At 37.4% G+C, this 23,185-nt stretch overlaps 1 protein-coding gene and 1 long non-coding RNA gene across 3 annotated transcripts in view; one reads left to right on the forward strand and one right to left on the reverse strand.

Annotated features, from left to right (window-relative positions):
* Window positions 1-23,185, reverse strand: part of coq8b (coenzyme Q8B) — a 36,538-nt gene that overhangs the window by 12,535 nt on the left and 818 nt on the right. Inside the window, exons 2-9 of one of the 2 annotated variants that reach the window (XM_021466331.3) lie at window positions 19,795-19,824; window positions 19,639-19,713; window positions 10,944-11,125; window positions 5,189-5,518; window positions 4,445-4,511; window positions 2,134-2,205; window positions 1,909-2,028; window positions 1,261-1,346 (exon numbers count right to left, since the gene is read on the reverse strand). In XM_021466331.3, the coding sequence (XP_021322006.1) occupies window positions 1,261-1,346; window positions 1,909-2,028; window positions 2,134-2,205; window positions 4,445-4,511; window positions 5,189-5,518; window positions 10,944-11,125; window positions 19,639-19,713; window positions 19,795-19,816 (954 nt within the window). In that variant the 5' untranslated portion in view covers window positions 19,817-19,824. The remainder of the gene's footprint in view (window positions 1-1,260; window positions 1,347-1,908; window positions 2,029-2,133; window positions 2,206-4,444; window positions 4,512-5,188; window positions 5,519-10,943; window positions 11,126-19,638; window positions 19,714-19,794; window positions 19,825-23,185) is intronic. The other variant, NM_001424002.1, reaches the window with a different exon arrangement.
* LOC141377793 (uncharacterized) lies at window positions 20,543-22,056 on the forward strand. Its single transcript, XR_012390672.1, has 3 exons — window positions 20,543-20,571; window positions 20,704-20,806; window positions 20,966-22,056. It is a non-coding gene; the product is annotated as an uncharacterized lncRNA (long non-coding RNA).

The following is a 23,185-nucleotide window of genomic DNA, read 5'->3' on the forward strand; positions in this document are numbered from 1 at the left end:
GCTTACTAAGAAACAGCAACTAATGAGGCATCAATACTGTACATCCATGATGTACAAAATGCACAAGCGACGACATGGTCGCTCAGTGGCTAGCAGCGTCACCTACCAGCAAGAAAGTCGCTGGTTCGAGTCCTGGCTGGGTCAGTTGAAATTTCTGTTTGGAGTTTGCATGTCCTCCCCGTGACCGCATGGGTTTCCTCTGGGACCTCCAGTTTCTCCGACAGTCCAAAGTCATGCGGTCTAGGTCAATTGAATAAACTAAATTGCCCGTAGTGTAGGAGTATGAATGTGAGAGTGTATGCGTATTTCCCAGTACTGGGTTGCAGCTGGAAAGGCATCCGCTGTGTAAAACATATGCTGGATAAGTTAGCAGTTCATTCCGCTGTGGCGAGTTCTGATTAATAAAGGGACTAGGCAAAAGAAAAAATGCACTAGCACTCTCATGCGGACAGAGTGGGGAAAAAAGATTATCTATGAAAGTGTTGTTATTTCTGCAAGCTATAAAGAGAATTATATTTCATTTAAATAAGAGAGAGAGAGAGAGAGAGTGAGAGAGTGTGTATGCGTGTGTGTGTGTGTGTGTGTGTGTGTGTGTGTGAAAATATATATATATATATATATATATATATATATATATATATATATATATATAGCCATATCAGATTTTATGGATATTTCCTAGCAAAAGCAGATCAAATTTACATCTTTCTATATTACATGGGTTTAAAACAATAAAACGACATCAACAAAAATAAATAATATAAAGAATAAGATAAAAATCGAAGATTTAATAAAAATTCACATATAGTGTCTAAAGATATAAATCATTGTCTTTTTACATAAGAAAATAGGCCATACTAAAGGGAAGCTTTTTACATTGAAAATGTTATTGCATTGTAATAATGACATTTTGGAAAAACTACTTCTTTAAGTAAATGTCCATGAGCACCTTTTGAATTTCTTCCTACAAAGGGTTGGACTTGAAAAAGTATCTAATTTGAGCATTTATTGAAATAAAGCTATGAAAAAATAAATACAAATATATAAATGAGGTGGAACTAGAAATTATGAAACCTAAAAATCTTACCATGACTAATAGAACGGTCTCTTAATGTTTTCTAATGTTTTTTGAGTTTTAGTTATGTGGTAAATATTTCACAAAACCCTGCTTGTGTGCGTTTATGCATTTATTTATGTAAATATGTACCAATATTGATATGTAATATATTACATAGCAATGTAATAGCTTGAGTAACTTACATGCATTTGCCAGGCTGGCATGAAGTCAGCGCTCTGTCGAACCCTCTCAAATATTTTCTGAAGTTGAGGGTTAATGAAGCTATTGTCTATTGAGGCAACACAAAAATTAGAAACATAACAGTGGGCATTTTCCTACTCATAAACAATCGAACACATACAGCTCTTTTTGTGCTTTTGAAATAATATTGTAATATAATATTTATTTTATTCCAAATAGTATTGCGCAACACAGAAAACATCTGGAGTTTAAGAGATAGTTCACCCAAAACAAAAACTGTCAGTGTCCTCAATGCCTCACCTTTTTTTTTTTTTTTTCCAAAACCGTGAGTGTTTTTTTTTTTTTTTTTTTCTGTTGAACCCAGAAGATGATATTTTAGAAAATGATGGAAACCACAGACTACCAGCAACCATAGTATTTTTTTTTTCAATCACCATCTGTGTCACATTCTTAAAAAATCTTTTGTGTTCAACCGAAAAAAGAAACCTAAAAATATTTAGAACCACCTGAGGGCGAGTGAAAAATTTCTTTTTGGATGAAATTTCTCATTACTTGGGTCTCTTGAAAATATATTTATGCATCATTATCAGTTATATGAACAAATAATTGCACACAGTATCAGATTATTCACAATAAAATCAACCATGTACCCTGAATGCTCAGCATCTGTCCAATCTTGAGGGCCGCTCCTCTAACCTTACACAGCGTGTTCACTATTCTCTCTGCATTGGCCTCCGACAGCAGAGGAGAGTCTAAAAGAGCCCCCACCTCTAAAAGACAAAGGCACAAGAGATATAAATAAAGTGTCAAATATTTAATCAAAGTAACAAGACAAGAAATATTAAACTACACAAAAGCTAACAAACATATACTACCAGAGCGTTTTCCACCAAAAGATTGTTTCGCCACTTCAGCAATGGCTCCAATGCCAAGCCCAACAGCTAATCCTACAAAAGATAGTTGAAGCATTACTGCAGTGAAGACTACTAAGGTATTACTAAAATGTGTTCACAACCTTGGAGCAAGGAATTAAAATAATTCTTACAGTAAATTGTTATGTAAGAAACATGTCTCAAACAGTTTTAACTCTCAAGCCAAAGAGTTTTTGTCTATTTACTAATACAGGGCTTTAAGTTAAAAAAATAAATAAATAAATAAAATTCATTAGCCTTTTGGGGTAAGAGGGTGTGTTAAACAAGTGCTTAAATAACAAGTTTAGTGTTAAAGACCTGAACTGCTATACTAAAGATTAGAAGGGAAATCAAGGCTATTATCACTTTTTTTCTGGTTTGTAAGCAACGTCCTGCAAACTCTTTCTTTTTAAAACAGTTGGACCAGTAGATGGAGCTGGTACAGTGGAGGAGGCTGATGGTCTGCTGTTGTTTTTTTCTTCCGTCAAATAAAAATATCAGGCTACCTCAAATCGATCACTTCACTGGAAAAAATGTATTAATTAATATTCTGCTGTTATTATTATTTCCAATACCTCTATCAACATTTTTAACAAAAGTCATTGGAATAAAGATTATGTATTATGATTATGACTTAATATGTGATTATGACTTGGTTCATGTGTGCGCACGCTGCGTGATGAAAAGAAAATGACAATGAACCTCAAGGCTCATATGCTGACTTTTTGTATAACAATTTTGTTGTTAACATATAATATTGCATTAATTTGCACACGTTTTATAAGCTGTAAAATGAAGCTCAGTTTGGTGCAGAGTTATCATTATACAAAAATCAAGAAAATCTTTGGATTTGTTTGATTAGTAGATTATGTAGGCCATTTTAAAAACTGATATTATATAAGAACTATTTATAACTGTCATTTTATAAATGAAAAAAGGTTGGTTTGTTGGTTGTAGTCTACACTAAATCATCAAAAGCCTGTCTGTTGAGTTTATGACGCGGCTCCAGGCGATCAGCATCAGCGCTGGTATATGTCAAATCTTTCTGTGTCAAACTGACCAGAATTATCCTTCTTTCATTTTGCTTCTTTGGCAAATAAGTCTGTAGACCCGTGATTTTGCATGTTTTACTGTCCCAAGAGTTAACAAATATTTGTTGCACATGTAGGGGACAATCACAAAGAACACGCCTTATTTTCTAAAAATCCAAGGGGCACTGCACTGTCTTTTATGTTGACAAGAAAAAAAAAAGAAGCGCAATGCTGTTTTGTATGTCACTAGGTAAAGACTGAATCAGCTGACCCGTATTGTGCGCGAGTCTGGTATAATTGTAATTTTTAATAATATTATTTTCCCAGAGATGGGTTGCGGCTGGAAGGGCATCCACTGCGTAAAAACGTGCTGGATAAGTTGGCGGTTCATTCCGCTGTGGCGACCCCGGATTAATAAAGGGACTAAGCCGACAAGAAAATGAATGAATGATACTATTGTGATATTCAAGCTCTGTAAAGTATATACAGTCTGGATAACTTGAAACAGCAACAAGTCTCTCTCCTACATCATTAAAAGTTGCCCATAGTCGACCTTGACAACACAAACACTGCAGTCACCTCAACAGAAACCCTGCAGTGCTTTCAATGGATTGAAGAATGAAGAGATGCGACTGATGTAACATGCTTTTTCTGCTTAAGCACACAGCGTGCAACAGCTAAATGTAAGGTGCACGGTGCATAAGCAGCGTTAAAACACTTGCGCCTATTAGTAAACAATTCAAAAGATGCCCCTCTGAACGCAAAAAGCACTTTCGCTGTGATCGGTTCCTTATGCAGCCAAACTTTAACTTTTCTTTTAATAGTAAAACTGATGCCATTATTGGTTACAAATTACATTAACGGTCATCGAATATTTTAAGCATCCCTAATTAAACCCCATGCACAGGCTCTAAAATAATGCCGGAATACTTTAAGCCCTGCTAATATAACAAAAAATGAACAATACTTGCATGGCAAGTATCAATTGTAGTTTGGCATTTACTTATAGATTATTAAAATCCAGATTGATGCTTGTTAAGTTAAGGATAAAGTACATCCAAGAGGTTATCACCGAGTAAAGCCAAACTAAGTAAAGTAAATAAAATAAAGACTGAAAAGCTTTATTCTGCAAAAACAGGTCTTGGATGTACTTATCCCACTTATTACATGGCTACTTGCCACAAAATATAAAAGTTACACAGAAAACATTGTTCTACCAATGAAAAAAAAAAAAAATCACAAACCCCCAAAATTGGCAAGTCGACTAATGCGTGTAGCAGGTACCTTCCTTTCTTTGGCTCGTTCATTAAGCTGAAAAAGTAAAAGCAATAAAATATTCACATTAAAGCAGTTTCTAAACTAACTTAATTTAACAAAAAAGTAGTAAAAGTTAAAATGTAAACAGATTAGACAATAAACAAGGTTCTTTGACAAATACATTCGAAAATACCAGTGCTACATAAAAAATTAAACTAAATAAAATTGCTCAATGCAAGTTAAAAGGGTAATTATTTATAACAAAAAGGCCTTGATGTAAAGGTTTCCTAAAAAAGTTTTAGATAAGAATAATGATTCTCAATATGATTACCTTGTTCTCCTTTTATTATTCTCCACAATAATATTAGTTCAACAACAATAATAATAACAACAATAATAATAATAATAGTTCACTTAAACATTTAATTTCTGTCATCATTTACACAACCTAGACTTGCTCCAAACCTATGCATTTCTTTCTTCTGTTAAACACAAAGAAGATATTTTAAAGAAAGTTGGAGAACTGTAACCATGACTTGACAATAATATTTGTTTTCAATATTTGTTTTCCCAACTAGGGCAGTCAAAGGACGGACATTTTAAACTTTTTCAAAATGTCATCTTTTGCATTTAATGTTTGGATCCACTTGAGGATGAGTTCATTTTTCATTATTGGCTAAAATGTCCTTGTAATGTTTGACAAAAAAAAAAAAAAATTCAGATGTCCTCACCTTTTGTCTAACAGGCCTGGCAATGTTCTGTTTTGCCTCCCTTGCCCTTTGAATGTCTTCAGGACTCAACCTGGCCACTATAGAGTCATGGACAAACCTAAAATGGTGTTGAGATGCTGAAACATGCAAGAATCGAGTGTTTTGAGCAGGCCAGCCGGCTCCTTTAATGGTGCCAGTAGCAGCACCAACAGGTGTCTCTGATGTTTCACCCCTTCCGTCTTTACTGGAAAAGTCTGGTGGCATTTCTGAGGCGACCGACCACTTTGCAGCTTCATCCAGGTCCATCTCCTCCCACTTCTCAATTCCAGCAAACTCATCAGTCTTAGAAGTCTGAAAATGTTCATTTAAAATAAGATATAATCAGCAAAGTGGTCTCTATTTCTGTCTATTTATATCTTCCCCCGTTTTGCTCTTTGCGAATTATGATAGTAACGTCCAATAAATTGTTAAAGAAACACTCCACGGTTTTTGAAATTAGGCTACTTTTAAAGTCCCCTAGAGTTATACAGTTAAGTTTTACTATTTTTACATCGATTAAGTCATACTCCAGGACTTTTAGCTTAGCATAAATCATTGAATCGGATTAGACCATAAGCATCTCACAAAAAAAAAAAATCCAAAATAGATTTAATAGTTTTCCCATTTAAAGCTTGACACTTCCGTAATTTCATCATGTACTAAAAGCAATGGAAAATTAAATGTTGCTTCTTTTCTAGGTCAATATGGTTAGGAGCTATACTCTTGTGTAATAATAAAGGAACTTTGCTGCTGTATCATAGCTGCAGCAGGAGAAAATATCAAACATTAACAGGAAAAAATGTTTTGCATGAGACGGTAATGATCTAATCTAATTCAATGATTTATACGAAGCTAAAAGTGCTCCTGCCAGACCAGGAAATTGGCTGAATGGACAAAAAAAAAAACAATGGTAAAACACAAATGTTTTAGGCAACTTGTAAAATATGCCTATTTCAAAAAATGTAGATTGTTCCTTTAACAGGAAAAAACTACTTATTAGAAATTATTTTTAAAAATTGAGAAAACTATAAATAACCACAAAAACACAAGATTTTTTGCAGCAATATTATTCACATATATTAAACATAACTGTACTGCAGGGAAAAAAATGAGAAAATAATTTGGAAGAACAAAAGGTGAACTCAAAAGGCTTTTGGTCATACTTAAATACCAAGCATACGTTTCTTTTCATGACGGATAAAAAAAAAGCACCAAGCTTTGTACACTACCTGACAAAAGTCTTGTTGCCTATCTAAATTTTAAGAACAAAAAACAACTTGACTTCTAGTTGATCATTTGGTATCAGAAGTGGCTTATATGACTTTTACCAAAATAAAATAAGATCATGTCATGATTTTTAATTAATTAATTTGGACAGTAAGGTTTGACTTTGCTTAGACAAAAGTCTTGTCATTTAACAGGAATAATATACAGTGTAGAATATAATGTCACGGTGCAGTGGACAAAGAATTAATATTGTGTATGACTCCCATGAGCTTGGAGGACTGCATCTATACATCTCTGCAATGACTCAAATAACTTATTAATAAAGTCATCTAGAATGGCAAAGAGCGCTCTTGCAGGACTCCTAAAGTTCATCAAGATGCTTTGGATTCATCTTCAATGAGTCCTTCATCATACCCCAGACGTGCTCAATAATCTGGTGCTCAACATATCTGGTGACTGGGCTGGCCAATCCTGGAGCACCTTGACCTTCTTTACTTTCAAGCACTTTGATGTGGAGGCTGAAGTATGAGGAGAAGCTCTATCCTGCTGAAGAATTTGCCCTAACCTCTGGTTTGTAATGTACAGTAATGGGAAGCACAAATGTCTTGATACCTCGGGCTGTTAATGTTGCCATCCACTCTGCAGACCTCTTGAACACCCCCTTACTTAGTGTAACCCTAAACCATCACCTTTCCTTCACCAAACTTGACTGATTTTTGTGAAAATTGTGGGTCCATGCAGGTTGCAAGTATTTGTGATGATTGGGATGCAGTTCAACAAATGAATCATCTGAAAAATCTACCTTCTGCCACTTTTCCAAATTATCAACTTTAGAAGTCAAAATATTATTTGTTGCTCTTACAACTGGGAACAACATCAAGACTTTTGTCAGGTAGTGTATATGGATTATTTGATCCACAACCGAAGGGCTCTATTTTGACGATCCATGCGCAAAGTGCAAAGCGCAGGGCGTGTCAGAATCCAATTTTGCTAAGATAAGGAAGGAAAAATCCGCTTTGCGCCGTGGCGAATGGTCTAAAACAGAGGTGGGCAAACTACAACCAGTGGGCCATATGTGGCCCGCTGAACACTTTCGTCCGTCCCACAAGGAACTTTTAAAAATGCTGCTTCTGAGTAACGGTTTGGTCCAGAATTAGTAAATTAATTAAGCAATTATAAGTGAACCCTATGTAAAATCAGGCAAAAAAATGGACTCTGAATGTCATTTGTTTAAGGAAAAATGGACAACAAAATACCTCACCAATATCGGGCAGAAAGCGGTAAGTCTAATATGCCAAGAAAATATTGCTGTTTTTAAAGACTACAACCTAAGGGGCCGAGCACACAGCTAGGTGCGCTTTTTCATGTCGGCAACAACTGAATCAGCTGGGTATTTTTCACGTTAGCAATCAGCTCATTGTTCACGTTAACACACTTATAATAACATGACTTGGAAAAACAAAGACTAAGATTCTTCTTCTGTTTTATCTCATAGTTTTATGATTGATTGATATGAGCATATTAATACAAGCTCAAATGAGATTATTGTGATATTGACCCAAATTTTATAATAACTGCTGGTTAAATGTGTTAATTTTGTCATATAATATATTTTCCAAGCATACATCCACTTTAAAAAGTTATTTTATCAAAGATTTGTTGCTTTATCCATTTTTATGATGATTGATCTGTATAATTCTAAAAGCGGTGCAGATTAGATAATTGTAAATTTGACTGAATAGTAAACTTTAAGAATTATTTTTAATGTGTTAATATAAGATTTTTTTTCTATTAGACAATATCTTTTCTATTCTAGTATTACATTATTATTATTATTATTATTATTATCATCATTATATTTTATAAGAGATTATTGTATTGTTTCATGATGATTGATAAGTAAATATAAATAGCAGTGCAAATTCATTTGACATCTATTTTGTGTTAATGTGACATGTTTCTGTCCACTATAAATAAAAGTTGCTTTTTAAAGGATTTGACATGTGGCCCTTCAGTTGGTTAGCAAAACTTGATGTGGCCCTTGGGTCTAAAAAGTTTGCCCATCACTGGTCTAAAAGGGTTGAGCTTATTTTCTTAATGAGTTATAGGTGTGTTTTCAGAATAAACCAATCAGAGTCATAAGGCCTTCTCATTATCTACTTTCACTTTCGCTCTCTTGAATAGGGAAACCTTGCACGCACAGACATCAATTAGCCTATAAATAATTAATTTTGTTTGTTAAGCGCAAAGATTTGTTTCGAAACTGTTTTTTAAATGTAGTTCTAATTTCCAGCAAACGAATAAATGAACAATAATAACAAAGTGTGGTAAAAAAAATGAGTTATATCCAAATACACAGCTGTGCCCCATTTGGTAAAAAAAAACTGACAGGTGGGCATATCTAAGCTTGTTTTTAATAAAACAAATATAAATATGGATATAATAAACAATACTGCTAATAATAATAACATTATACAAAAGCAAATTGTCACGAGTAAACTGAAAAAGCCCCCCCGAGATGAAGAAGGCATGAAAGGTTTTTATATTTATGTAGGCTAGAAAATAATATGTTTTGTAATATTTTAATCCTTTATACTTATATCCTATATATATCCTTATTATATCCTTAATATATAAATTATTTTTCATATGTAAAGATATTTGCGTATTGCTCTTCATCTTGTGTGTATTAAGCAGTGTGTAAGCGAGGCACACAACTAATGCCTAGTTCACACTAGAGGATTTTAAGCCTGATTTGAGCCCGATTTGGAAGTTAACGAGCTCGCCGAAGGATCGGGCTGTGATCGGGAAGAAATCTGCGGGTGCTCGGCGCTCGCCGCTCTTTATGTGTGAACTACTGAGCAACGCATCAACGAGGCTCGCTGACGCGTCGCCGAAACCTCGCAGACGGAAATCCAACATTCAGCATGCTAAATATTCCAGAGCAGTCGGCCGACTCAACCCCACGTGTGGTCAGATGTAGTGACGAGCTGCAGCCAATGAGAGAGCATATCAGCATGAGCCGCGTGCCTGTGTGTTCAGGAGCTCAGCAGAAACATCTGTGATTGGTCAGAATGGGCATCAGTGCACTCACTTCATTCTGCGTTAGCACAGACATGAGAGTAGGCTATATTAACAGTGGAACTAGAATTCTGTAACTATTAGAATTACCATACTGCTCATTCTGATCGTTCTCATATGAAACGCCATATTGTCACAACATATTTACATTCAAAGCTATTATTGAGATATTAAAATTAAGCTTTGAATGTCTGGCATCATATTTAATGACACCATTACCCTAAAAATATAATATTTTTTTGGCAATACAGCCTATAAATATGTAGTTAAGATACTAAAACACTTAAAGGCTTGGCTTTCATTTTCACTTTCAAACAGGAGCTATTTAACAGCACAGAATATGCTGTTTTGAAAGATATCTGAAGTAAATTGATGTTTTTGCCATCAGAAAGTTTTGTTTATGTTAGCAGGAAGTTGCCAGGCAAGAAAATGCACACATATTTAAAGTCACAGCGAAAAGTATCAGACATGCATGCAGTCATTTTGACCAATATGGTAATTTAAGGCAGAAATGCTCAGTTCTTTACTGTTTTGTAATTTAAAAAAATGACAATGTCAGAAAGAAATACACTGATAGTTAGAAAACGGCAGGGTGTTATAAATATGTTAGTTTTATTTCAAAGAGTTATAAAACTACAAAAATTAAAAACTCTCTGTGTATCTATCCACTCAAACCTTGCAGATGAGTGATTAATCCACTGATAAATCAGCTGATTTGATGTTTTTAAATGCTTTCTCCAAAGCTTGAAAAGCTGTCAGTGATGTCATCAGCACACAAGCAGCCAATAGTGTTCAGCTTTTTTCTGACGACTCCTCCCTCAAATTTTCATTGGCTGTGGTTTGGTAGCTTGAATGAGCTGATGGGAAATGAGATGTTGTCAGATCATGTAGTGTGTGACCCCCCTCTTGTGGATCGTTCACGGAGTGTTGCGTAGTGTGAAAACCACAGAGATCAAAAGACACAAAGTCAAGTCATGTAGTGTGAACAGCACAGCGATCTGCTGATGTTTAAAATCCTGTAGTGTGAACTAGGCTTAACGCGCTCTGCACTGGACTTTAGACCGGGTTTGTTTCTGATCTAAAGAACAGACTATTATAGGTTCTCAAAATAGCAATGTGCCAGCAATGCGTATCAAAACGCCTCCCTTTTCAGACCAGAACAGCTATGGACGCACATGAGGGCAAATGTATTTGCTATTTAAACAGCGTGGCGCAAAACGTCAAAACGACTCTTGCGCCAAGCTGAAACTAGCAAACATGATGCGCCTAGTGTATGATAGGGCCCTTATTGTTTAAAATTATTTGTTTCAGTTTTTTGAAACAGAAGTCGCCCAAACTAAAAGTGCAATCTATAATGTAAAATGCAGTGGCCATGTTTTCGAAAAAGGTGGATAAATATGCATATGGTTAAATCTCTGTGTTCACTAACCATGTCTCCTCCTCCCATGACGGTTCCCATCACACCCTCGACTGCTTCTGCTGCAGCTTTCATTCCTGCGCCAAACGTGGAGTTGCAGGCCATCAGTCGGAGCTGCTCACCCTGAGTGCTGGTAAACGCAGCGCCCACCTTACCAGCCCCCCTCAACACCTGGAGGACTTCAGACAGCAGCACTGAAAACACAGGTGCAGATAGGGCCCTTCAATCATCATATCAAAACTCAAATATCACATTTTATCAATATGTTTGTGCCAAATTAACAAGAAAAGTAATTTTTGAAAGGGAAGTGATTATTGAGGAAGTGAGTATTGTGTGTCACTCATTTATAGGCCCGTCACAGTAATCAATATATAAACTTATCAGGCAATACTTATTGTAATATAAATAATTTTTGGTGCTGCAACAAATATTTACAAATTTGCAAATATTGTAAAAGCCATTTTACAATTAAATTTACATTGTACATCACCGGTGTCAAGGTTTATAACTGGACATTTAATAGGATGTGTGTGTTAGTATGTGTGTTTGTGTGTATATACATATGTAGTTAAGTTAAGTTTTCTATTTTTGGACTCGAATTCGGCATCCTACCGCACAACACGACATCTTTCCCATTGCAGCCTGTCTTTTTTTTGCAACCGGGGACCCGTGTGACGTAGGTTGGTAATTGGTCTATAGACAAACTGACCCTTTGCTAAACCCCGCCCTCCTTAGTTACTGTTGCTACGCCTGTCAAGCTTTCGTACCTGGCACGTCTTTTTCAATGTGTATGCGCTGGTGTCAGACATTCGGGATATAATTAGTCACTTTTGGCGAGCAGGTGAGACATACGAGACAGACAGACAAAAAAGGACTGCAGTATGTGTAACCCGGATAACCCAGGTTACTAGTTGGTAGTACACAGCAATAGAAAAAATAGAAATACCCTTATAAATATGAGAAAAAACACTGGCAGAATACTCGATTAAATAATATACATTAAAATTATTTATTTATATAAATAATTTATAAAAGAGTATTATACAGCATTCAAGGGAGTATTGCTTTAGAATGACATCATCGTGCCTTCTGCTATAGCAGCAGAACAACTTTACAAACTATAACAAATCTCTCTTGTCTGTTAGTTTGTGTTTACTGTTGCTATGGTGATTCAGTGTTTGCAAGGGAGTGAGAGAAGTAAGTTGTTATTATCAGTAGAAAACTATTAGATTTATATCTTTTAATGTTCTAAATTCGTATTAACTGTGCAATTTTACCGTTAATAAGATGCTGCAATGATTTATATAATATATTTTTGATGAAGGATTGAGAGAAAAAGCGTCATTTGTATATGAGAGTGAAATCTGCACACGAGTGCCACCTGGAGTTTTCCTGGGTTTTCGCTTTGATTTTGAGTGATTTCCTTGGTGAGTTTGTGTTTATTTTTGTTTTCATTTTAACATGATTTCAAGTAGTGTCAAAAATGTGTGTATATATGTTAAGTAAATGTGCATATGAAGCGTGTACATATGAGATTTATTGTTAAAGACATTCTATTAATTGATATTTGCCTTGTGTTTTGCAAGGCTGGGTTTTTTGTGTGTGTCGAAGCATCTGTGATGAGTCCCTAATTCACGTTGGACTCGAGGAGAAACTTACGGCGAGCCACCCACGCAACCGACTCTCCTGTTAGACTGTGTGTTTGTGCCACCGGACTGGTAGGAGAGTTCTTTTGATTGTTTGGAGAAACGAGACTCGGACTCATCGCGACCTTCCGCTTTTCCTTCTTACTTTTCCTAAAATCCTCAACGGAAAACCTTTACTGGAACTGAGCTAAGAGAATCAACAGTTCTCTTTCACGAAATCCTTGGTATTGAACTGTGAACGGCAACCGGTGGAACGAATCATCTGAAAGCGAAACAAATCCTTTGGACAGCAAAACGAATCTTTTGAGTAGCGAACGATTCATTTGAACAGAGTTTTGAGTCTTTGAACAGTGAGGTGATTCATTTTAACAGAGTAGCGATCTTTTGAACAGGGAGGTGATTCATTTGAACCGTGTATTGATTCTTTAAACAGAGAGGTGATTTATTTGAGCACATTAATGATTTATTGAGTTAAAAGTGTGAATATTGAATTATAGCCTGCATTTGAGTAGAGTTGGTATATTTATTATTGATTTATTTCTTTATTTTCTTTTATTTATTACATTTGAGAATACAGAGTATTTTTTATCACAAATTTATTGCCTTCTTTACTTTGTTTTATACAAAGGGTAACACAGTGTTGTAGCTTTCTAAGATTTTTATTTTCATTTTGTACAAGTGTTTGAAATTTCTCAACTGTCTTGATCACAACTTTGTTTTAACTGTATATTGACTTCACGTTCATCTGTGTAAAGAAAAAAAGAGAAAATTATTTACTTTTTATTATTATAATTTATAATCGAACCTATATATACGTAAATACTTATGCTTATTGGACAGAAATTCACAAACTCATAACATATTTCTAATTATATAAACTATATTGAAGGAAAAAACTGACTGTGTCTGATTATTCACTCACCTGCTGTGCTGCTTTTCTCTCTCCAGTAGCCGTTCTTTCTCTTCTGACCAATTGGCCCACATTGAAAAATACGCTATCGCGACAAATCAATCGTACTTGCTACAATCTTGGCGAGCCAGCCAGGAGCGAGAAAGCAGCAGCTTTTGAGGTGAATAATTATTGAAATACGCATATATAGTGAAAATATAACATTACAATGGATGTCATAGAACGAGAAGACGTTAAAATAGAAAATGCAGTGATTATTAGTGGTTTAACCCTAACTGAAACAGATGAAGTCGTAGAATCCTACCTTTTGAGATTTGGTTCTATACGGCAAAACTTTCTGATTGATGATCCGCAGTCTGTATTTCATCATAATGCAGTTGTTGAGTTTTCACACAACTCCGCCATTTGCAACATTGAGCCTCAATTGCCTTTGACTATCGTAAGCCCTACTGATATGAGCGTTATATTCCGCATACACAAATTGAGTACTGCTTACAGCACAGCCACATCTAGCGACACAGCAAAGCAACTGAAGTCACTAGAGGATAAAAATGTAGAATCCCAACAAGATATCATTAAGCAAAATTCAATGAAAATGAATGGAGTGACACATTTGGATGATGCATCACACAGAGAAGATTGTGGACTTGAAAATTTAAAATCCAGCACAAAAGTCTTGACAAGTGTAACTAACACCCCTCAGCGAACTGGAAGTTTCAAGCCATCTGCTCTAAAAATTGATAATAACAACCCAGCCAAGGTGAACATGAGTACTACATCGCCCCATAGTTTAACAGAAGCCAATTCTGTATCTGTGAGAATTCCTATATCCTCTATGCACCCCCCTGACATTCAGAGAGTAATTATGGAACATGTTGTGAAGATGAGTGAAACAGTGCCCCAACACAGTGCTTCTTTCCGCTTAAAAGCCTTTTCTGGACGGATGCCTCGTCCAGGTAATGAGCCTGACTTCGACACATGGCGGACAAGCGTTGACTATTTGTTGAATGAGTTATCCCTTTCTGAGTCACATAAAATGCAAAAAATTCTAGACAGCCTGTTACCGCCTGCTTCAGATGTCATTAAGCATGTGAGCCCCAATGCTCCAGCATCAGAGTGTCTGAGGTTACTAGAGTCTGTTTACGGTTCAGTGGAAGATGGAGATGAATTATTAGCAAAGTTCATAAACACTCTGCAGGATCCTGGTGAAAAATCATCTGCCTATCTTCATAGATTGTATGTGCTCTTGTGCACTACCATTAGGCGTGGAGGGATTGCGGAGAGTGAACGAGACCGTTATCTCCTGAAACAGTTCTGCCGTGGCTGTTGGGACAATGCCTTGATAGTTGAATTGCAGCTAGAGAGAATAAAAGCTGATCCACTCTCCTTTGCTGAGTTAGCAGTACTCTTAAGAACAGCTGAGGAGAAGAAAACTTCAAAAGAAGAGAGAATGAGAAAGCATCTTGGTTTGGGCAGACCCTCACCAACCCCACTCAAATTAAGAACAATAACTCACCAACAGTCTGCTCACTTTAATAACTCACTTGAAGTGGATGCAACTAATATTCTAGCATTTGACAATCCAAAACAGAAAGTCTCTAAACAGAAAAGTAAAACCCAGTGTCCTGAAACATCTGAAGCTGATGCTTTGAAAAAGGAGATTATAGCTCTCCAAAGCCAAATCACTGCCATTAAAACAGCAGCTGACCAGGAAGCAAGGGAGAGAACTGAGGCAAGTGAGCTTCAGCAACTAAAAGGACAGATAGCAGAGCTTAAAGTCCAACTTGCCACTTCTGGAGCACAGAGAAAGCAGTTTCAGAAATCCCCTCAACAGAGTAATAATCCTAGTGATTTTGGTGTCAGTCGAGAGAGAAATGAAAGGCAAAAAAACACTGAATTAAGAACCAATCGACCCAGACCATGGTATTGCTTTCGCTGTGGAGATGATGGTCATCTTGCCATTTACTGTGAAAATGCACCAAACCCATTAAGAGTTGAAGAAAAGAGACAAAAATTAAGAGAGAAACAAGCTGAGTGGGATCTTAGAAATTGAGGAGCCACAGTGCCTTTAAACTAAAATCAGTCTCTATCGCAGGGCGGATGGGGACTAAGAGAAAACAAAGCCCAAATAATCAACAAGCACTTAATAAGCATACAGATACCAGGAACTCCTTAAAGTTACCAGCCGGACTAGTGGGAATGAAGTGCACTGCTAGAGTCAAAATTGAAGAAAAGGAAGTGAATTGCTTGCTAGACACAGGGTCTCAAGTCACAACAGTCCCCATGTCTTTCTACAACCGCTACCTGTCACGGCATCCTATGCAGCCGTTGAATCATCTGTTAGAGGTTGAAGGGGCAAACGGCCAAGCTGTTCCTTACCTTGGATATGTTGAACTGACTCTAAAGTTTCCACAAGAGTTTTTAGGATCTGAGGCCGAAGTTCCAACATTGGCCCTAGTTGTCCCAGACCTGACACAAACACCCCAAATCCTTATTGGCACTAACACCCTAGATGTCTTATATGCTGGTCATGCTCAAACAGTCAAGCCCAGAGTTATGACACGTTATCAAGGGTATCAAGCTGTGATAAGAGTTCTAGAAGCAAGACTGCAGCAGGCTGGTGTGAATGTCCTGGGCCAAGTGAAAGTAAAAGGAGACATGCCTGAAGTGATAGCAGCTGGAAGTACTGTAGTTCTTAATGGATGCGTCAAAGTTATTGGGCCACTCTCAGAGACTTGTGTTACAATTGAACCCTCAGTATCGTCATCTTTGCCTGGTGGATTACTTGTGGCAAGCAGTTTGCATTCTCTACCTGCAAAACGCAATGTCCAAATACCAATAGTGCTAAGAAATGAGACACAAATTGATTTAACTATTCCTCCAAAAGCAGTATTGGCCGAAGTACATGCTGTACAAAGTGTGACTGAGGGAAGAAAACCAGTAAATGCTTCTGTGAGCAAAGTTACAAATCCTGCACAAAATAGAATCATCCCTGACTTTGGTGACTCTCCGTTATCAAATGCTTGGAAGGAAAAGATAACTGATCTTGTAAACTCCATGCAGGATGTATTTGCACTTCATGACTTGGATTATGGCCACACAAACAAAGTAAAACACCATATCCATCTCAGTGATAGCACCCCATTCAAGCAGCGTGCTCGGCCTATCCATCCCCAGGATGTCGATGCTGTAAGACGGCATCTTAAAGAACTCCTTGATGCAAACATCATCAGAGAATCTGAATCCTCTTTTGCTTCTCCAATTGTAGTAGTAAGAAAGAAAAACAATGATGTACGCCTCTGCATTGACTTCAGAAAGTTAAACTCGCAAACTGTAAAAGATGCATATGCCCTGCCTAATTTGGAGGAAGCCTTTTCTGTTCTATCTGGCTCCAAATGGTTTTCAGTTCTCGACTTAAAATCAGGCTTTTATCAAATTGAGATGGAAGAGGCTGATAAATCAAAGACTGCATTCGTCTGTCCTTTAGGATTCTATGAATTCAACAGAATGCCTCAAGGCGTCACTAATGCACCAAGTACATTTCAGAGGCTGATGGAGCGATGCATGGGTGATCTTAACAGAAAAGACGTCCTAGTTTTCATAGACGACCTTATTGTCTTTTCCAAGACATTAGAAGAGCACAAAGCCAAACTCTTGCAAGTCCTGACACGACTAAAAGAATACGGATTAAAGCTTTCTCCCAAGAAGTGCAAGTTTTTCCAAACATCAGTCCAGTACTTAGGCCACATAGTCTCTCAGAATGGTGTTGAAACAGATCCAACCAAAATTGAAGCTCTCAAAACCTGGCCAAGACCTAAAAACCTTAAAGAACTGAAATCTTTTCTTGGATTTGCAGGATACTACAGAAGGTTCGTTCAAGACTTCTCAAAAATCACAAGACCCCTTAATGACCTTACTATTGGATATCCCCCACTGCAGAAAAATCAGAAACGAAACCCCACAAAAAGTACACCTTACCTGGATCCTAAAGAACAGTTTGGAGAGCGATGGAACCAGGATTGTCAGTGGGCATTTAACACAATCATAGAGAAGTTGACCTCTGCTCCAGTCCTAGGATACGCAGATCCTAGACTCCCCTATGTGTTGACCACTGATGCCAGCACTGTTGGACTTGGAGCAGCTCTTTATCAAGAGCAGGAAGGTCGAATGAGGGTGATTGCCTTTGCAAGTAGGGGACTAACTAAAAGTGAAGCAAAGTACCCCGCTCACAAATTAGAGTTCCTTGCACTCAAGTGGGCAGTCACAGCCAAATTCAGTGACTATCTGTATGGAGGAGAGTTCACTGTGATTACAGACAGCAACCCACTCACCTACATATTAACATCTGCAAAACTCGATGCAACCAGTTACAGATGGCTGTCCAGCCTGTCAACATTCAATTTTAAGATCCAGTATCGTGCAGGCAAAAGAAATCTAGATGCAGATGGACTCTCAAGACGGCCCCATGATGAACAGATTGATGATTTCGCCTCTCAGAAAGAACGTGAAAGAATCAAACAATTCACTCTCCATCACTTAGCTGAGACAGAACAACAAGTTATCTTGCCCGATGCAGTAAAAGCCCTCTGTGAACGACACCAAGTATATCAGAGCTGTGGTGATTCTAACCTACCGTATTCTCAACTTACTGTGGTAGAATCACTGTCCCAAAGTGTTGATGCAGTACCCCAAGAATTCCAGCAGGAGGCAGGAGGCCTTCCAGTACTTCCCCAAATGTCAGAGGAAGAGTTAAAAGAATGTCAAAGAACTGATCCAGTGCTTGAAAAAGTAATTAGGCACCTTGATTCTGGAAAGAAACCTCATGGGAAAGTAGAGCCTGCAGAAGTAGCTTTGTGGCTAAGAGAGTGGGACCGCTTTGAGTTCAAGAATGGAATCTTATTTAGAAAGAGACAGGACCCAAGAGGCGTATTGTATCAGTTGGCCTTGCCCAAAAAGCTCAGAGGAAATGTATTAAAAAATCTGCACAATGACATGGGGCATCTCGGAATTGAAAGGACTTTGGACCTGGCTAGAGCCCGTTTTTACTGGCCAAAAATGGCAATAACTGTGGAAGAGAAAGTAAAGACCTGTGAGCGATGTGTAAAACGAAAGACCCCTCCTGAGCGGGCTGCACCCCTGGTGAATATCACAACCAGCAGACCCCTTGAACTAGTCTGCATAGACTACTTGTCACTAGAGCCTGATCGAAGCAACACTAAAGACATCCTTGTAATTACTGATCATTTTACCAAGTATGCTGTTGCAGTGCCCACTAGAAACCAGAAAGCTGAAACTGTGGCCAAATGCTTATGGGACAACTTTTTCATCCATTACGGGTTTCCTGAAAGAATTCTGAGTGATCAGGGGCCCGACTTTGAGTCAAGAATAATCAAAGAACTGTGTGGCATAGCAAGAATACAAAAAGTAAGAACTACGCCTTACCATCCCAGAGGCAACCCTGTAGAACGTTTCAACAGAACATTGCTCCAAATGTTAGGGACCCTGGAGGACAAACAAAAGACCTATTGGAAAGACTTTGTTAAACCATTAGTCCATGCTTAAAATTGCACTCGTAATGACACAACAGGATTCTCACCTTACGAGCTGATGTTTGGGAGACAGCCTCGGCTGCCAGTAGACATAGCATTTGGTTTACCTGCTACTGGGTCATCCCCATCTCATTCCATTTATGTGAGAAATCTGAAAGATCGCTTAGAGGAAAGCTATAGAATAGCTACTGAGAATGCCTCAAAATTAGCAAGAAGGAACAAGAAACGATTTGATGAGCGAGTAGTCACCTCATTCCTTGAGGTTGGAGATCGTGTTCTAGTACGGAATGTCAAGCTAAGAGGAAAGCATAAATTGGCTGATAAGTGGGAGAAAGAAATCTATGTTGTGTTAAAGAAGGCGGGAGACTTACCTGTTTATACTGTTAGTCCAGAAGGCAGGGATGGCCCACTTCGCACACTGCATCGAGACTTGCTGCTGCCCTGTGGATTCTTACAAGAAAGCATGCCTGAGCCAGTAAAACCTAAACCACCCCGCAGACCTAGAACTCGAGCAAACACTAGTGCAAGAGAACCTGATACTATGACTGAGAGTTCTGACTCTGAGGATGATTCAATGGATCACTACTCACGTAGACACTTACCAAAAGTAGAGAGCAGAATCCTCTTCAATCCAAGACATGTTAAGCCTTCAAGAGACAGGCCGATTGCAGAACTTTCTAGTAAAACAAGAGTCGTGAAAAGTAAAATCAATGACTGTCCTGCAATAGAGATACCACAAGAGAACTTACCTTACTTACCTGAAGATGAAAACTGTCCCATGAGTGAACCTGAAAGAGAGAACACACCTGTAATGGATTCTGTTAGACCAGATATGTTAAGAAACGTACCTGTTGTAAATGATCAAGAACTATTGGAACAGAGAGATGAACTGGAAATATTGAGTGAAATAGATGATGAAGCTGATCAGAGAAATATTCACAGTGGCCAGGCAGTGATCGACCAGGTTGAAAGAAATACATTGAGACGTTCGCAAAGACACCGTGAGCCACCACAAAGGCTACAGTACTCTCAATTAGGGAATCCTCTTTCTCTGGTTATACAATCCTTACTACAAGGTCTCAGTACAGCAGTCACTGCATCTTTAGAGGAGTCTGATTGCCCCAGAGAAGCCTCTCTTTTAATGCAGAAAATGTTCCCTTCTGCTGCCGTTACGCAGCCTAAAAGATGCAGAGGGACCTGCATAGATTCCAGGCGGGGAGAATGTAACCCGGATAACCCAGGTTACTAGTTGGTAGTACACAGCAATAGAAAAAATAGAAATACCCTTATGAATATGAGAAAAAACACTGGCAGAATACTCGATTAAATAATATACATTAAAATTATTTATTTATATAAATAATTTATAAAAGAGTATTATACAGCATTCAAGGGAGTATTGCTTTAGAATGACATCATCGTGCCTTCTGCTATAGCAGCAGAACAACTTTACAAACTATAACAAATCTCTCTTGTCTGTTAGTTTGTGTTTACTGTTGCTATGGTGATTCAGTGTTTGCAAGGGAGTGAGAGAAGTAAGTTGTTATTGTATTATCAGTAGAAAACTATTAGATTTATATCTTTTAATGTTCTAAATTCGTATTAACTGTGCAATTTTACCGTTAATAAGATGCTGCAATGATTTATATAATATATTTTTGATGAAGGATTGAGAGAAAAAGCGTCATTTGTATATGAGAGTGAAATCTGCACACGAGTGCCACCTGGAGTTTTCCTGGGTTTTCGCTTTGATTTTGAGTGATTTCCTTGGTGAGTTTGTGTTTATTTTTGTTTTCATTTTAACATGATTTCAAGTAGTGTCAAAAATGTGTGTATATATGTTAAGTAAATGTGCATATGAAGCGTGTACATATGAGATTTATTGTTAAAGACATTCTATTAATTGATATTTGCCTTGTGTTTTGCAAGGCTGGGTTTTTTGTGTGTGTCGAAGCATCTGTGATGAGTCCCTAATTCACGTTGGACTCGAGGAGAAACTTACGGCGAGCCACCCACGCAACCGACTCTCCTGTTAGACTGTGTGTTTGTGCCACCGGACTGGTAGGAGAGTTCTTTTGATTGTTTGGAGAAACGAGACTCGGACTCATCGCGACCTTCCGCTTTTCCTTCTTACTTTTCCTAAAATCCTCAACTGAAAACCTTTACTGGAACTGAGCTAAGAGAATCAACAGTTCTCTTTCACGAAATCCTTGGTATTGAACTGTGAACGGCAACCGGTGGAACGAATCATCTGAAAGCGAAACAAATCCTTTGGACAGCAAAACGAATCTTTTGAGTAGCGAACGATTCATTTGAACAGAGTTTTGAGTCTTTGAACAGTGAGGTGATTCATTTTAACAGAGTAGCGATCTTTTGAACAGGGAGGTGATTCATTTGAACCGTGTATTGATTCTTTAAACAGAGAGGTGATTTATTTGAGCACATTAATGATTTATTGAGTTAAAAGTGTGAATATTGAATTATAGCCTGCATTTGAGTAGAGTTGGTATATTTATTATTGATTTATTTCTTTATTTTCTTTTATTTATTACATTTGAGAATACAGAGTATTTTTTATCACAAATTTATTGCCTTCTTTACTTTGTTTTATACAAAGGGTAACACAGTGTTGTAGCTTTCTAAGATTTTTATTTTCATTTTGTACAAGTGTTTGAAATTTCTCAACTGTCTTGATCACAACTTTGTTTTAACTGTATATTGACTTCACGTTCATCTGTGTAAAGAAAAAAAGAGAAAATTATTTACTTTTTATTATTATAATTTATAATCGAACCTATATATACATAAATACTTATGCTTATTGGACAGAAATTCACAAACTCATAACATATTTCTAATTATATAAACTATATTGAAGGAAAAAACTGACTGTGTCTGATTATTCACTCACCTGCTGTGCTGCTTTTCTCTCTCCAGTAGCCGTTCTTTCTCTTCTGACCAATTGGCCCACATTGAAAAATACGCTATCGCGACAAATCAATCGTACTTGCTACATATGCATTACAGGAGTATATTTACCACATAATTGGCGACCAATTAGAGAATAATACAATTAAAATTTAAGCTAGCTTAGCCTAGCCGCCTCATACGCTGATCATTCAACAGCTTAGTTCATGCACAGCAAGAGAGAAATTTGAAAATAATCTAATAATAACAAATTAAACCGTGTTTTCTCTATTTTTAGCCAAAAAGCCTGATAAACTGTTGTTGTGCAATGAAATATAGCGTTACTAACCGACGAGGAAACACGCATGGAAAGAACAGCCAGAAAGGGGAACCTGATAGATTAGTGCTGAATATTAACTTAGCATCATTGACCCATAACATTGTACAGTAAGTTACCCATTACTGTCAGTTTGTTTGTGTGCTCTTTATAAATTAATGAAAACAGCTGTTTGTAAAGTATATTGATCACAAGTGCTCAGTTTGTATCATATCTCTGTTATGTTTTTTTCTGTTGATTTGTAATTTCAATTATTCGTAGCTTAAAACAGATGGAAAAATGAAGTTCAGTAAAGTTAGCAGCAGATTTGTATTTTCCGGATCAATAACTCATGACCTATTCGATATTAGTATGACTTACATTCCTATGGCGAAGGCTTAAACGGAGCGGTGCTTATAATATCAGCGGCGAAAAAAAAAAGACAGCTATGAAACATAACCTGCTTTGTATTTTTGTAGGAAACACAGTTTAGATCTGTTTAGGGTAAGAGGTGTGTGAGTTATTGTCGTCTATCATTGAATGTGTCAGGAATATCGAGAACAACACAACTTAACTCCGCTCCACTCACAGAGCTTGATCGACGCCAGCATTTCTCCCCTTGATTTTTTTGGTTTTGAAAAGTGTAAAACTTCCACCACCCCGTCCAAACTTTTAGGAGGCCATATGGGAGGGCATATGTGCAACGCTGTGGCTTGTTTCCCTTGCTCGAAAGCTTGACAGAGCCCCTGCACGTAGCTACAGTTGCTAAGCCATGATTGTTGGGTGGCAGTTTTTAGGTGTGGCTTAGCAAAGAGTCAATTGAACAAACTAAACTGACTATAGTGTGTGTGTGTGTGTGTGTGTGTGTGTGTGTTTCCCAATACTGGTTTGCAGCTGGAAGGGCATCCGCTGCAGAAAACATATGC

The sequence above is a fragment of the Danio rerio genome, chromosome 15 (genome assembly GCF_049306965.1).
Source record: "Danio rerio strain Tuebingen ecotype United States chromosome 15, GRCz12tu, whole genome shotgun sequence".
Classification (NCBI taxonomy): domain Eukaryota; kingdom Metazoa; phylum Chordata; class Actinopteri; order Cypriniformes; family Danionidae; genus Danio; species Danio rerio.